General features: G+C 38.6%; 1 protein-coding gene across 1 annotated transcript in view; it reads left to right on the top strand.

Moving 5' to 3' along the window:
• The window catches only part of MYO3A (myosin IIIA), a 114,960-nt gene that overhangs the window by 96,005 nt on the left and 3,058 nt on the right, over nucleotides 1-15,897 (top strand). The window contains 11 exon segments of the mRNA XM_040548931.1: nucleotides 637-751; nucleotides 753-816; nucleotides 819-1,510; nucleotides 1,512-1,622; nucleotides 2,295-2,328; nucleotides 2,331-2,366; nucleotides 2,369-2,398; nucleotides 2,401-2,430; nucleotides 10,960-11,069; nucleotides 13,624-13,664; nucleotides 15,386-15,526. Coding sequence (XP_040404865.1) covers nucleotides 637-751; nucleotides 753-816; nucleotides 819-1,510; nucleotides 1,512-1,622; nucleotides 2,295-2,328; nucleotides 2,331-2,366; nucleotides 2,369-2,398; nucleotides 2,401-2,430; nucleotides 10,960-11,069; nucleotides 13,624-13,664; nucleotides 15,386-15,526 — 1,404 coding nt within the window.

Raw genomic sequence — 15,897 nt, 5'->3', positions numbered from 1 at the left:
ACTGAAGAGGAGCGCTTTGCACCTCACCATCTTGTTTTCAGTGACAGCATTTCAGTAGCTGGAGACTACTCCAGAGAGGTAGAAAGCAGCTGTGAATGAGTCAAAAGTCTTTGTCAGGAGACAAAGGGGAGGAACAGTGTGGCAGATTTCACCTGGCACTTCAGTTTTATAGACCAGTAACAAACACAGTGGAGGGAATAGGTCTTTTAAGTTTGACCTGGACCTATGCCCAGGATTATAGAAAGAAAACAGTCCAGTGTGACGTCAGGCAGTTTTCTTTCATTTAATACATTTAGGGTTGTGTGTATTTATACACAGTGGAGGTGCTACAATTTTCTGCCTTCCATTCTTGTTAACTTTCAATTAATTCTTTTTCTGTTTTATCACTTGCCTTGTGCAGCAATTTTCTGTGAACAGTTTACAGGGATATCCCTTTAACATAAGAAGTATTAGTCAACAGAAAAACATAGATTGGTTTTCTATCTTCAATTCCAGCTATGTGCATTAAATCTTTCCCATCTTGCAATGCATCAGATTGCCTTTTACTACACAAGCATCACCAAAGGTAGTTGCAACGTTGTTACTATCCTTCATCTCCTTCGGCTATAATTTCTCCCAAAATTCTATTCCATTCAGGGAATCATTTAGAAAGAAACAAACTGAAAATGCATCATCCTTTAGTGAAAAGGAAAAGGATGAAGAACCTCAAGATAATGAGGAAAGTCCAGCTGGAGTGAAGAGTGCCCTTCCAAAAAACAGAGGAAGAAGCAGCTATTATTGTTCAGAGCAATTACAGAGGCTACAGAGCCCGTAAAAAAATAAGGAACAGTGTAAAAATATAGGAGAGGAAGAATTATCTGCTGTCGAATACCTTGAAGCACAACTGCACCCACTCAAATGTTATACTAGAAGAAGCAGTGAATGAGGAGATTCAAGATGAAGGGTGATAGCTGTTACTGATAGTGAGTGCGCTAGAGATGGCGACATAGGGAACGTACAGGAGCAAAAGAAAATGCCTACTAAAGAAGAGACAGTTTTTTCCATGAAGCAGAACCCTGCGGTAGAGCATGCTGGTGAAGGTGAAGACCGGGCGATCTTTTGGAAGAGTCATCCAGCAAAGCTTCTGTCAAACTCACAGGCTGAACCTGATCTCCAGCAAGGGCAAACTAACCAAGACACACTCAGTGCAGATGGGCAAAATCAAGAATCTGCTGTGGTCCAGCCCAAGACCAATGGGGATGTGGAAAGAAACCATGTGAAACATGAAGTGATGATGCCTAGAGAATGTAAAGGAATTATAAGAAAAGAGTCAATAAGAGGCTCATGGAAGCATGCTGAAGCAGAAAAACGAGATTCAGAAGACAAAGAGAAGGCAGCAGTGGTTATTCAGAGCAATTACAGGGGTTACAGAAGGAGAGGACAACTCAGAAAAGAAGGGAAATTACCTTGCAAAAGCCAAGAGAAAACTATAAAGGAGCCAACAGAAGCAGTACACATTCAAAATAATGACCCCCCAAACAACAAAAGATAGGGAAAGCACTGTTATGGAGGCTGAGGACTCTAAGACACTGAAGGGAGGTTCAGAGAAAGAGCCTTGTGATTTGGCAGCCTTTTCGCGGCAGGTAAGAAGCTTATAAGCTAAATTTGTTAAACATAACACACTGAGCAATGACAGAATGGCAAAGTTATTTAACTGACTTCAGTGGAACCAAGTTTTCCACTCTCTCAACTGAGATTGATGGTATTTTAATTCGTGTGCATAAAAAGGCATATTTGGGGCTGCAAGAGAAATACCCTTTTCAGGAAGGAGGGAAAGATGAAGTTAGAAAAATGGGGAAAAATTATGTCAGTATTAACCTAAATGCAGAAGCTCTGGCTTTATTGAAATGTGCATTTACTAAGCAAGGCCCTTAATTCAGCATTTGAAATGTCTCTGTAAATAAAACTGTAAGTTGCTGGTGTCAGTGCCAGGGACTTGCACGTGTGCCAAGACACATGCCTACAGTTGCAGAAGCTGTTCTGCATCCCGACATCAGCAAGACACCATCTGCTCACCTGAGTGAACCATATGAAGTAGCTGCAGGACTGGGCAGTAGTGTGGGGCTTCCTACACTTTTTTTGTTGGTTGTTTAAGGAGAGGGCTGGGAGGTAAGTGTGGTAGGGGGCCTGCACTTGTAGTAGCTGGAGCAATACCTTTTAAATTCATTATCAAGCCCACCATTTTACCCTTGGGTACCTTGGAACATATGTACTACTTATATAATAATGAGAAATCCTGTGTTACATTTTTTCAGATATCGAAATTATCTGAAGACTACTTAGCGTTGCAGCAAAATTAAATGAAATGATATTGTCACATCAGCTGAGACTGTGATGCTGTCCAAAGATAAGCAAACTAATGACAACTTTCTTCTAATGTTTGTCAGTCAGGTAATGTTGAACCTTATGTTTAGGCCGAATTTTCATTTGTTAACAGGACTGCAAGAAACAACTCCTATTCATGGTTTAAAGGCCAGGGACTAGAAGAGGGACTAGCTCTGGCTTCTCATGTAACTCAGGCTGTTTGTTTTCCGTGCTAAGCCTCATATGGGTATGTGTCTGAAAAATACTTTTCCAGAGAAATGTCCAAGCATGACTGAGATTTACACATTTACCGTTTTTCTTGGTACTTTGTTTCAGCACTTCTAAGATTGGTGAATGGATCATCGTGAGGCCTAGACACAGCATATCTCGTAATAATTTTATTTGGTAAAAAATCCACACTGACTCTTTTTTATTCATTGTTCCTCAGCAGTATGTGTCATGGATGAGATAGGCAGCTACGTTTTAAAAACAAAATATTTTTAGGTACTATGTCAAACACTTTGCCACAGTTTATCGCATTTATGCTGAGTAAAAGTTTTAGCTACCCAGAAGTGCAGCTGAGTGTAGCAAAACTTGCAACTCCTCCCCATGTTGGTGGGCATGACTTTATAAGTAAATTCTTATTAATAATTAGCATCCATTTGACTTCTATACTTAAGAGGATATTACCTCTGAAAACACACTCCGAAGATACATATATTCCAGTTAGCATGGGCAGTAGGGTTCTCAAAATGTAACCATTCTTGGAGCAGATTAGGTGCAGTGGGGAGGAGTACTGATAGATGGAAGACATGGCATTCAGAGTGTGCCCCACCAGGAGGTCCACAAAGAGCTGACAAAGTCGCTCAAGCCTTTTCAGTTGGAGTGGACGTAACGGGTTTTCCTCAGCCTGTTTTTGGGCCGTAGATGCAGAGGAAGACGAGGGCAAACATGGCAGTTGGCTGGGTGGGCCTCCATTTCTGCAGGGCAGCTTGTGCCAGCTATGCCACTTCCCTGCCTCTGGGGAAGAGCTCTGCTCACCTCTGTACAGCTGGGATCAAATGCGGAAGTGCCCCTGGCTGCCCAGAGCCAATTGTAATACTTGCATTATAACATTGTGGCGTTGGTTGCCACGTTTGCTAAAACATCATTCAGATCCCATGGCTAAGTGGAAGAGATCCTAAAGGTACTGCACCCCCACTTTGCAGTCCTTTCAAGAGGTCAAGCATCTAAAATGAGGGCTTGGTGTTTAGAAAATCTAAACCTCCAAGTATAAACTGGCTGCTCCTAGATAATCTGTGTAGATCAACCTGTTCCCAAAAAATAACAAAAGAATGTAAATGTGAAGTTAAAAACGAAGTTTCGTGATCTTTCATTAAAGGCTGAATAATGTTTAGGTTTGTACTGAGTTCTTTATTAAATATTGCAGATTTTTTATGAGGTAGATCTGTGGGATTAAAAATGCATGCTATGGAAAATAGCTCTTGGTTCTTACACGTTCTTCCTCCAGAAGCCAGGGAAGAGAGGTAGATAGAGGGATGGGAATAAAAAAATCCCTGTTTAACGAGTTAAAGGTCTCATTACTTACACCAGTGAACACAGTGAAAGTGTATCAGTATGTTCATGCCATGCGCAGAATAGAACAACGTCCTCCATAAGCGCTGCTATAAATTTAAGTAGCTCTGCAAGAGGCAAGCGAATGTCAGAGCTTGTCACCTGTGCAAGCAACCCTGCTTAAATTGGTTACCAGTCAGCCACTTAACTTCCCTTTGTTTTTGAAAATGTCACAGTGTTTTACATCTCTGTGGTGTTATAATACAGTATTTTTCCAATGGTGAAGTGTGTGAAAGTGCTGCTTGTATCTTTTTGAACACGGAAGTGAAGAGCGTCATACATTTCTTTGAACCAAGTTTTTAAAACAACAGTGAAACAGTTGTTGAGTGGCATAAGGACTTTGGTCTCATTTTGATGAATAGAAAGAAATGCGACATTTTTTACAAGCTGGTATTATGTGGCTTTAACAAAAGGAGGATTTATTTTCTTATTTTTTTTCTCCTGGCAATGTGTGCGTGTGTGATATGACAGCACTTTGCTCTTTTGTGTACCAGGCATAGTCTTTGAGAATGTTTTGATCCTTTTTTTTTTCTTCTCTTTAAGTTACAGGTGCAAAAAGTGACTGTTTGTTAATAATGTCTAATTGCCTTTTGCAAAAAATGTCAGCAATGGTAATCATAATCCATGTTTGTAAGGAGTTACTCTTTTCAACGTGAATGCATTTCAAATGAAATAGTGGGTACTATTTGACCACGAAGCTACAAATGAATTCAGTACAAACGGAAATGTGCTACTAAAGCACAGGCCTGCTAGTGTCCTACTTTGCCCTTAAATGTTGTAAATCATGAGTTGGCCACTTCTATCTCAAACCAAACTAGCCTTTCCAGCCTGCTTATGGCTCTCCAGCCAGTAACTCACTTAATGCTCTGCTCCAGTAAGTAAAACTGCTCCAAAGCCAGCTTTTATTATAACTGTTGTTCCCAATCTTTTTGTAGCCAGCTGTCCCATGGTACAACAGGCAGTATTACACTTGGAGCTGGGTCTGGTTCCTTGGCCCTACTTGCCCAGCTGGTCTGAGTTGGGCAGCTGTAGTCCCTGTGTGCTGTGTTACCGTCATACCTCACACAAGTTGTGTGGCTACTCATGATAAATGTGACAAAGGTGACTTTTGACAGATAGTGAACGTTAAAAAAGCAAGGCAAGCCAGCTGGCCTCTAGTCAAACTTTGTCCCTTCCAAGCCATGACGTGAAATTTCAGTCTCCATACCACGGTCAGTCTGACAGTGAACAGCAGCTCAGCTGCTCGCCTAGGGCATGCGGGATGGCAGCAGGGGCCTGAGCCTTGATTCCTCACATCCCTGCAGCTGTATTTATAACTGCTAAGCCTCACTGAAAGACCTTTCTTGGTATGGAACGTGAATGTGTTTTTTTTCTACATTCAAACATAATTCACACAACAGGAAAACTGTTTACTTTCCAGCTAAGATCAATCAAAAGAAGATGCTGCAGCAATTCCCAGGTGTGCCTGGGAGCCGGTTGGAGCCTAAGCATTACAGAACTCAATCACAAGGCTGCATTGTCTCAACTTAAGCAGATATTTATTATAGCAAATACGATCTACCTGGATGTACAGAATAGGTAAATAAAAGTATGCCTATGATCATGTAGGTTGCACCGTCTACAAAACAGGAGTTACCAGCGGCCTGGATTTCTTACTTTCTGTATGCAGTGTAGTGAGATCTCTGACAACTACAGAAAATAAAGATTTGAGATAATGTGCTGCAGACTGCCATGCTAAAGTGAAGCAGGTAGACATGGTGAGTGATGACTGTCTGTTATTAAACAGGGAGGAGCCTTCCTGTCCTCTTGCGTACATTATGTGTTACAGTACAGTTTATACACATGCATTTACAGAAGGATACACTTTTACTGCAGGTTTCTCTCTAGGGCCACCTTTGCTGTCCTACCCTTATGAAAGCAGAGGTTGCTAGCAGTTGTTTAAATCATGTAGTATTTGCCTGCATCTAATTACTCTGGTGGTTTACACTTATTTATGTATCTTCCTCAGCTTCACTGGTTTTATATGTCATTTTACACCTATAACATGTGAATTGTTTTATAGCTTTATGCCAGATAGGAATGCTTGTTTGCCTTCATCAGTGGGTAGGTGGCCACTGTCAGTTTTAGAACTTAGCTGCTCCTATAACAGAACTTACCTGCTCCTATAATAAAATATTTTATTATATTGCTGCCCACAGAAGGGAAGGAACTGCGGGACATCTGGGTGGCGAACTGTGACAAGTGTTCAGATTTTCAAAGTTGTTTATTTTAATAAAAATGCAAATCCTGCAGTTTAAATAACCTATGAGTCAAAAGGTTAAATGAGTCTTAAATCTACAAGGTTAAATTGTTCATAAGTGAATTTAAAATGCTCAAGGTACACTGCACAAGGTTACTGGAATAAACAATATTCTCCGTGGCTCAAATCACCAAGTAGGTTATATTTTCTTGTTAAATACATTCAGCAAACATAATGGCTACATCTCAGGACTGCACCTTTGGACTACTAGTGAGCCTTGGGGTTACAGCAGTGTTAGCATAGATGCACTATCTAGTTTTTTGAGGTCGAAACCTGAAGGCGTGCGAATTTGATCATGATGGGAACAGATTTATTTTTTTTACCAGATGAATAATGGTGCTCATCTTTGTAAGTATTAAATGACAGTTCAAGTACAAAATCTCTGGAAGAGAATTTTCTATATTTAAAATGAAATTCACTGGAAACAAGGAGCTCCTGTGCAGCTGAGAGCCTATTCAGCTACACGAAGCCGTGAGTCAGGCAGGGTTTTCACCCGGTATTCCTCCTGCTGTAGGTTGCTGCAGCACTGTTTTCACTGAGTACTTGGGCAGCCTTTGCAGGAAAAAGGGAGCTCTTCTAGTGCTAGGGGAGCAGAGCAGTATTGAGAGGCCAGTCTTTTCCTCTTTGCACAGAGGAACTGAGTAGCCAGCCGTGGAGCACTGAAGAGTGGGACTGGAGAAAAGCAGGGCAGTGAAGTGCTTGTGCTGTTTGGTCATTCTTTGGGCACCATGCAGCCAGGGCACATAAGATCTGTGCTGGGAGCTGGTTAGATCCATTGGCAGAGCATGAGGTGAGGGAAGTTGAGGAAGTGGAGCAAAGCCATTTCCCTAAACAACAATCAGGCTAGGCCACCAGACTCTCAGATATGAGAGTATCAGTTTCAGCCAGAGACTGGAACTTCCTCCCTTGGTGAGGCAGGCAGGACTTAGGAATGAGAGATCAAACATTGTCAAATACTGTTGGGTGCAACTAGAAAGCTCTCCATCTCTTGCAGTTCCTAGTTCTAAGTCTGTGCCAAAATAATCCCCCTATGTTTTTTTAGATTGCTAAAAGCTTGTGTCCATCAACCATAATTTCCAATTCTTGGCATGGGTGAACATCATATGAATAAACAAGCCCTAAAAATTACTAACCAGAACATTAAAGAATAGTGCTTTTTCTACGTGCATTTCCCAAACTCAATTTAATTTTTTTTTTTTTTTGAACAATTAGCACAACAAAAAGGAATGCACCTAAATGTTGTAAGCAGTAATAGCTGTTAATTTATTGTTGTCATGTCCTGGAATTCCAGTTACTATCTCTGCATTTTTATGATTACTTCCAATCTCCCCAACAAAACCCAGACAATTACAGGTCCTACTGCCTGTTTGTTTGTTTGTTTGTGGTGGGTGTTGTATCGTTTTTTGTTTTTGTTTCTTTTTTTCCTGCTTATTTCTGAGACTAGCTTTATACTTCCTGTCCCCATGAGATGTGGAGCAACGCTGAATCAAACAAGTAACATTTCACTTAGGTGGCCTGCAGACAGGTTTATCTGTTTCTCCAGGTGGCCTAAGAAACAGAGACCTTTCATCAGTTAGATGCTTATCACAGCTGTAAGCACGCTATTTCTTCAGTCTTCGGTATAAGATCTGTTGTAAGTCATATGTTAATTTACATTAGCATCCATGGATGTTGGTTCCTCTAGATTGTTATCTTCCAAGTTAATCATTGTACGTCAGGATGTGCAGATACATTTCAATGTAAAGGGCTGGTGATACTGACTCATCTTTATTCAAGGATTTCTTGCCTGTACTTGAATGTTTCAAACATGCGCTGCTCTCTGCAGTTTCTGTGGTTTGAGGTGGTGTTCAGGATACGCATACATTAAATAGGCAGCCACACTGTTCACACACCTTGGCTGACCCTTAGCACTGTAACTTGTTCATTCTCTTGGAGAGTGAGCTTAACTTTTGATAAACTTTCCACCATCACTTGATCAAATGTATGTTGTGATGGTCTGCTTCAAGTTTGGGCAGTGGAGAGATTTAACTTCCTGGGCATGGATTACAGCATGGCACACGTTCACTGTTAAGCTCAAAAACCTTCCTACAGGAGAATCTTAAGCAAAAATAAGCAATGAGGTGTTTTACTATGGAGAGATCAGGCTTCAAAAGAAACATTTTCTTTGTTATGGACTACAGAAGCAACATAATTGGCCTATTAACAAGTGAATGATTTTACACCTTTCTGCTTCATTGCTTAATGCAGAAAGGTATAGGCCATCTAGAAAACAAGCACATCAAACTCACCATTTATCAGGACTGGGTATTTAATTTGCCTTCCACCTTTAACTCTACCAAGTAAATGATTTCTGGAACTATCAGCAGCTAATAAAAAGTAAATCTTACTTTGTGCAGTGTGTTATCCAATACCACAAACAACTACCACACCAGCTGTATTTCAGTAGCAATGAACGCAGACATCTAAGTGCAGAGGGAAATCACAAGTTTACTTTCTGGGGAAACAAAGAAAGCTAAATCCAGCAAACTACTTTTAACGTACTGTGTAATTTAAAGGCAAAATTCAGGATTGCATTTTCAGCCACCTATGTAATTCTAAAAAGGAACAATGGATGTCCAAGCTTAGAGTACTGGCTGCCCCAGCAGGATACTTCTGTCTTCTTGGTTCTTTTGCATAGCTTGTACATATGTAACGTGCATGAGTCCAGATAATTAGGTATTTTTTCCTAAAACCCTTATCATTGTCAAAATTATTTTTTTAAATGGAAGACAAGTCTTCTTTGCAGAGCACATATGCAAGAAGTGTACAACTAATTTCAGGTGGAATAATTGTTGTCTAGAATATGAGAATGCTTTCATGTGTTTGACAGTGATGAATTAAATAATGTAACAGCATACATCGTTATAGATTCTTGGCGGACAATAAAAAATCTTTAGGTATTACGAGAATCTTTTCCTTGAGATTTTCTTAGAGCCTCCAATTTGATTTCATTTTCTTTTTCCAGATTTTCATGCAGTCAGGATCTTTGATACAATTTTTGTAAATGTCCTACATACAAGAGTTTAGGTATTTCTCTTCAATTACACCGAATTTTATGTGCTTGGTTTTCTGGTTTTGGGTTTGTTTGTTTGTTTGTTTTAAGGTATTGTTTCCAGTTTAGGCTCCCATTGTGTTTAAAAATACAACAGGGTAGGCTTGCCTCTACTCAGTCACAAATGGAAACTCAGATAACTCCAGGTGGCCCATTTGAAATGCAGCAGAGTACCAGCAGCCCACATAGAGCACAGTCAGGCCTTCCATACCTCCTCAAATGAAAGAATGTAATTTATATTTAATACAGGTTAGTGAAACGAATGTATTGCATCTAAATCTCATTGTTTAGCATGAATTATCTGTACCCTGACTTAGAAAAACACCATCGTTCTCTTAAGTGCAAAATGTTAAAAGGTACTTGTTCATTCATTACATGAGAAGCAGTCTGCATTTTAGATAAGAAACTAAAACAATAAATGTAATCATTATCCATTTACATTTTAAATTAACATTATTCATTCTGGCTCCTCTGTATATCCATGACCTTTACAAGCCTTTATTTATCACACATAACAAAAAACTTACCCAGCTAATTTTGCAGGAGTCAACACTGATGTATTACTGACCATTTCTCATTTTAAATGATCATGCTACCTCTATAATTAAAAAGATGTCTGATCTATATGGGAGAGGTTTTATTTTTATAGTGAGAAAGAGTTTCTGGTGGCCATTAGAGAACAAAGTACATTCTTCCCTCTAAGACTCAATCACATGTAATTAGCACATCTGGGTTATGGAGTCAAAGTCATTTCATGTGAAACAGGAGTAGATGAGCAGAACACATTTCAGTAATTTATTGAAGCTAGATATTTATTCCACCCTCACACTATCATCATTGATGAGTGCAGAAATGTTTCTTTTATAGACTCTTATGTAGCCCACAAATCAGTCTCTAACCTAGAGTCTGGAGATTACCAGAAGACAGCAGTTCCATTTTGTGTGAAAATCTTGGTTTTGTTTCCATTAGAATTAATACATTCCTGGTATTTTGTAGAAAGTTTTTGTAGAAGTAGAAACCGTTGAGTTGAGTACATCTAAACCAGAGAATCTAAACTGGATTGCTCTGGATGCTATGGGCATAGTCACGCTGTGTTGCCCAACAGTATGTCATTTGGCTTGAAACAGAACAGCCTCAGCGGGGGAAAATCTACAGCATAATAGTGAAGAGGACCAACCTTTGAATAGGGTAGGGAAGATATCTAATGCTGGTTCCCACATTTGACACCTTAATGGTTGACTTGAGTCTGAAAAAACATCACCCTCCCTGCTCAGCTCTCTGTTTTGAGCTGGTAGCCACTACCCTTCAGAGGACCTCTCCAAATGTGCAGCATCAACCCTTTTCAGAGGAGAAGCCCATGCCAGGCAGGCTGCTGGGCTGTTCCAGTGACATTCATTACGTGAGTCCATGTGGGTAGTCAGGCCTCAAATAAATAAACCCATTCTCCTTTCCAGTCTGGACATGGGAATGCCCAAAACTGTTGCTTTCTTGGGTGACTGTGAGCAGTAAATTGGCTAAATGGATTTTTTTGCTCTCCAGTGAAATTCTCTTTTTGTAAAAGCCTTCCATTTTGTGAAGAAATAAGCCTTACTTTTTTCTGCTTTTTCCACAGTTGCAGCTGAAGTTGAAGACTCTCGCCCAAAGCAGAGACCCCCAAGGAGGCCACGGAAGCCCAAGACATTAAATAATCCAGAAGACTCCACCTACTACACTCTAATACATGTGAGTTTAGCAAGTTTTTGTGGGCTAAAACTGCCAGATAATTCCCACCTAAACATACTCCCTAATTATCTGATTCCTGTATTCCTTTCTGATATAGCATAAAAGCTGTGCCCTACTGAAAGGAAGCATGCCATAAACATCCAATTTCAAACTAGATTTGAAATTATTAAAATTCAGAGTTACCCAGCTTGGGACCCTACATCAGGCCAATTTTTATTTTTGTACCCAACCATATGTACATTCATTATATGCATAAGCAGCATTTGCACTTTCAATACCTAGAGGAAATGCCTACTCTCCGTAGTTTCTTTGTAAGTCATGGGAGAAAAACAGGTTCATTTGGAGAGCTATTTTGAGTGTCTAAATTACTGCTCGATCTTGCAGAGAGAGCAAATATTAAAATAGGCTGTATTAGTATGCACACTGTAACTTCTTTTACAAATGTGTCAGATTGTGATTATGAAGGAATTGGCAAATACAAACAGCTCAGGAGACTAATGGATTTGAGCGTCTCTATATATAGCCTTTGGTCCAAGTTCAGATACCAAGGTCTGCTTTCCTTTCTTGACTTCAGTGCCCTTAAATATATAGAAAAAAAAAAGGAAAAAAAAAAGAGAGAGCAAGAAAGTAAGCATAACGAGAGAAAATGTAAAAGCAGCTCAAAAAGCAGTTCCAACAAAAAAAGCAATTAATGTCATTTGCTCGAGGTGCCTGTATCTTAGTGACCTATTTTAGCAGCCGGTGAGAGCCCAGCTAATAAACTAACCGTAGCAATTGCTTCTCCTTTCAACAGAAGGTGTCACAAGGGCCTTTAGGGAGAGTTGTGTCTGGCATACCAAAAAAGACAAATACGGCTATATTTTATTATGGGGGCTTTGAAATAACACAGCTTGGGAACAATGATAATCTGAAAAGAAATGATATCCTTAAAAATAAATTGGCCTGTAAGAATGAGATTTGTTTTGTGAAAACAATATTGGTGAGATAAAGGACTGAAGTGAAAGGCATGACACTGAATTCTGTATTGGGAAATGTTTGAGGAGATGTGTAATTCCAAAGCAAATGCATATTTAGAAAGCTGAGACTATGCAGGCAGGACCATTGTATTTTATGGACACAATTTGTTACGTGGCCATCTCCATATCAGAAAACGGGCATCACATCAGTGCAAACAAAAACTGCAGTGATATTGGGGATTTTTTAAAAAAAATTTTAGCAGCAGTTTTGGAAGGTGTAAAATATTATTAACTTTGATTAGTTGTATTTTTTGTGAAGGTGCGAAAAAGAGAAGCCTGTCTTCCTGACATGAAATTTACTGGTAAGGGAAAGAGTCAGAATAAATTTGTACTACACTGAAACTTAGAAAATGGGCCTACCAGTTCTTCTGTTCTTGGACATTGGAAGTCAGTTTTCCCAGCTTTCATGGCTTTTCTGCCTTACAAAAAATCTTTGTGATCAGCAGCTATTCACACATTATCAAGACCAGATTACCTGAAAGTTAGGGCATGCATTATGAATGCAAAAAAAAAAAAAATACTTTGTTTTATGGTCCCCTTCTGCAAAAACAGGTATTTCTCTCACACCACATTATAGATGTTGATTAGACACCTTCCGTTCTCACTCATCTTCACGCACATCAAATGAACTAAAGTGGTACACCGGTGTAAATGAAGCCTGACAATAGACTTTTGTTCATACAAGCCACTAAAAGCTTATTTGGGAGGTTATTACTTAAAATCAGTCCATCATTTTGAAATTATATGTCTTGTGCATCTGCCTGCAGACTGAGGTGTGTGTCCATCAGGATTCCTAGTTCTCATGGCCTTACAGTGTTACAATTCATAAATTCTAGTAAGTGTTCCCTAGTTTGAGAGAAACATAATCAAGCCCAAAATTAAGACCAAATTTAAGACCATCTGCACTTAAAAATACTGCTTACATAACGCTTTAGATGCTGCACCATAACGTTCTTCCTGAGTGTAAAGACAGAAATCTATTAGAGATAAGAAATTACTCACATTCCTTATCAGTCTCCCTCTTCTGCATTTCTGGATGTCTCATATCCTAAAGACGATTTTGCCACCCAGCATACTTCTTATTAAATGGGGCCTTTGTCAATTTTATCCTACTAAAACTTGTGACGCTGGATTGGCATTAATGAGAACAGGATTATGCCTTCTCCCACCGTGTTGCCTGTATACATGGTAATTCTCATGGCATCCAAGTAAACTTGCCTCACTGAGATAGTGTTGTGAACATCATTAAAACAGCTACAGATATATGAAAGTTTTACTTTTTATTATTGTTGTTCTGATCACAATTACTTTAGCTTTTTTTTTTCACAGCATTTCAACACATTCTCAGTGACATGCATAGTCACAGAGTCTGAAAAGAGATTTTGCCAGCGCACTTGCTCTATGGCTCAACAAATTAAGTTCTCTGTATTTTCATTAAACAAAACATATGCAACACTTTCCTACCTAGCATATTGATGAGTCATATCTTTGCATAAACTTTCCTTTCAGTATTTTTTAATAATTTTGTGCTTTTTTAGAAATCAATGCAAGATGAAAAACGGAAACCAAGAAAAGAAAGGTAATTTTTTTCATTATTTCACTATTGCCATTTTAGTTCTTTAGAAATAGTTCTTAGCTGCACTTCAACCATGAAAATAAAGCATTAAAAAAGCATGGTGATTTGGTGATTCACAGGAAGGGCATCATATACAAAGTTAAATATGCAATTTTCAGCAACAAAAATCCATTATGGAATTCAGTTGTTCAGTTTTACTGCAGCATGGCCCTTTACCATGGCAACACAAGCACAATAATAAGTTAAGATAAGGTCCGCATCAAAGATAGTTCTGACACGGAAAATAATTGAAGGTGCTTAAAATTCCAGTCAAACTAAATGAGCAACCATTTTTTTTTCCGTAGCAAAAATACAAAGGCTGTTAAATTTCTCTCCTAAAAATATACAACTGTTTGGAAATAGATGATAAAAATGGAAACAGTAAGATATTAGTATAACAGTAATACATTAATAACAGGTAAAGAAGAGTAGCTATTGAAATTTCAACCTGAAGCCTTTCTTCACATTGTAACTAACCTGTTTTGATAGCTCTATGTAGAAATGAAGGAGGCAGCACATATAGAATCATAGAATCATACATCCTGCCTTCCTGTATTTTAGATCCTGTAGACTTTGTTCACAGCTTCTGACTTACATCTTAGCTCTGTATTGTTTGTGTTTCTATACATAAGCTTTTTTGCTGTTCCCCAGTGACCCTGTGTAATGCTATGTTGGCCTCTTCATAGATGCAAGATACTTGAGCACTGTATGAATGAGCTGTTAGTGCTATCCTTGGCTGAGGTTGCAGAGTCAAGCTCCATATCTAAAAAAATGTATCTTCAGTGAAGTTACATGACATTATACGCCCTTAAGTTGGGCTCAAAGCATCTATCATCATTAAACCAGCGTTTAAATTGTCCTTGATTATGCCACTGCTTCAAGGACTCACTTAACATCCGTGTCTCCCACGTCAGTTCTAAGTTACAGCTTTTCTGATACCATTTGGATCTTGAAAATAATCCACATCTACAGTCATCTTATGTTTAGAAAACAATCATAATCATCATCATCTAGTGTTTCTCCCTCACTGGCCTCAGTTTGGTTTCACTCCTCTTAAATCTAGTTAAACAGTTCCATGACTGCATCTACTTTCATGTGCTGACTGTATTAGTCAAACACAGCAACAGAAATCAAGGAGTTATTTCCATCAATGTGACAATTGAATTCTGAAGGTTCTTTTCAGGTTGCTTTTAGGTTATTTTTTTCTGTACATATGATAGTCTGGTTAAACATTCATGTAACAAAAACCAGGCATCTGCATTATTGACACCAATATCTACTAGTTGCTTTAGACTCTCTTCTTGTAGTCACAGAAAAAAAAAAAAAAAAAAAAAAAAAGGCATCTTTAGGAAAACTATTGATATCTTCCTAAAGGAAATATCTAAAATAGGCCAGATGAACTGTATCATAAAAATACCTCTCTACTGATTATATGGCAAACCCATGCTATTTCAGTGATATATGTTTGCTTTATGAACGTCTAAAAGTATTTAGCATTGCAAAATTCTCTATCTGCATCATACAGCAGCTACATTCCAAAGACATATTTCTTGTGTTTATATATTTTTTTCCTTAGACCCTCAACACAAAAACAACCAAAAATGGTATTTGGTTGTGTTACTTTTAATGTTGAATATAATGTTGAAAAGTGAAATTGTTAATTTGGAGTATTTATTTATTGACAGTCTGAGCAAAGTGCTAGACTTAGATGTCTATTACCATGAAATTTCATCTCCTGATTGCACCTCAAAGGACAGCAGCTCTGTCACAAAAAAGAAGAGACATCCAGCTGAGCGCAGGATTTCAACTTTAAGAGCTACTGAATGGTAAGTCATACAAAATAATAATAGGAAAAAATAAATGTTGTATATACTCATTGAGAAAAAAAATGCATATGCATATTACCTGTCTGCAAATTCAAAACAAACAAACAAAAAAAGATGCACTTTCACATTAGACATAAATCTATTTTTAAATTTGTGGAATCTTGCCAAATCAACTTGGAATATGTGTAGCTGAAAACTTGACAGGGACAAAGAGTAGCATGATTTGTCTTCAGCCTGCCAGCTTTGGCTTCCCAAACTCCAGATGAGATAGACAGAGATGTAAATCTTTGATCTAAAATTGAATTCAAGTATAGCAGAACTTAGAAGTTGTATTTCTGACTCAGTCTGGCTTTAAACAGGGTAGATGTGTG

This window comes from Cygnus olor, chromosome 2 (assembly GCF_009769625.2).
Source record: "Cygnus olor isolate bCygOlo1 chromosome 2, bCygOlo1.pri.v2, whole genome shotgun sequence".
Taxonomy (NCBI): Eukaryota; Metazoa; Chordata; class Aves; order Anseriformes; family Anatidae; genus Cygnus; species Cygnus olor.
Note: the sequence above shows the minus strand (reverse complement) of the source record. Positions and strands in the feature narration are given on the sequence as shown.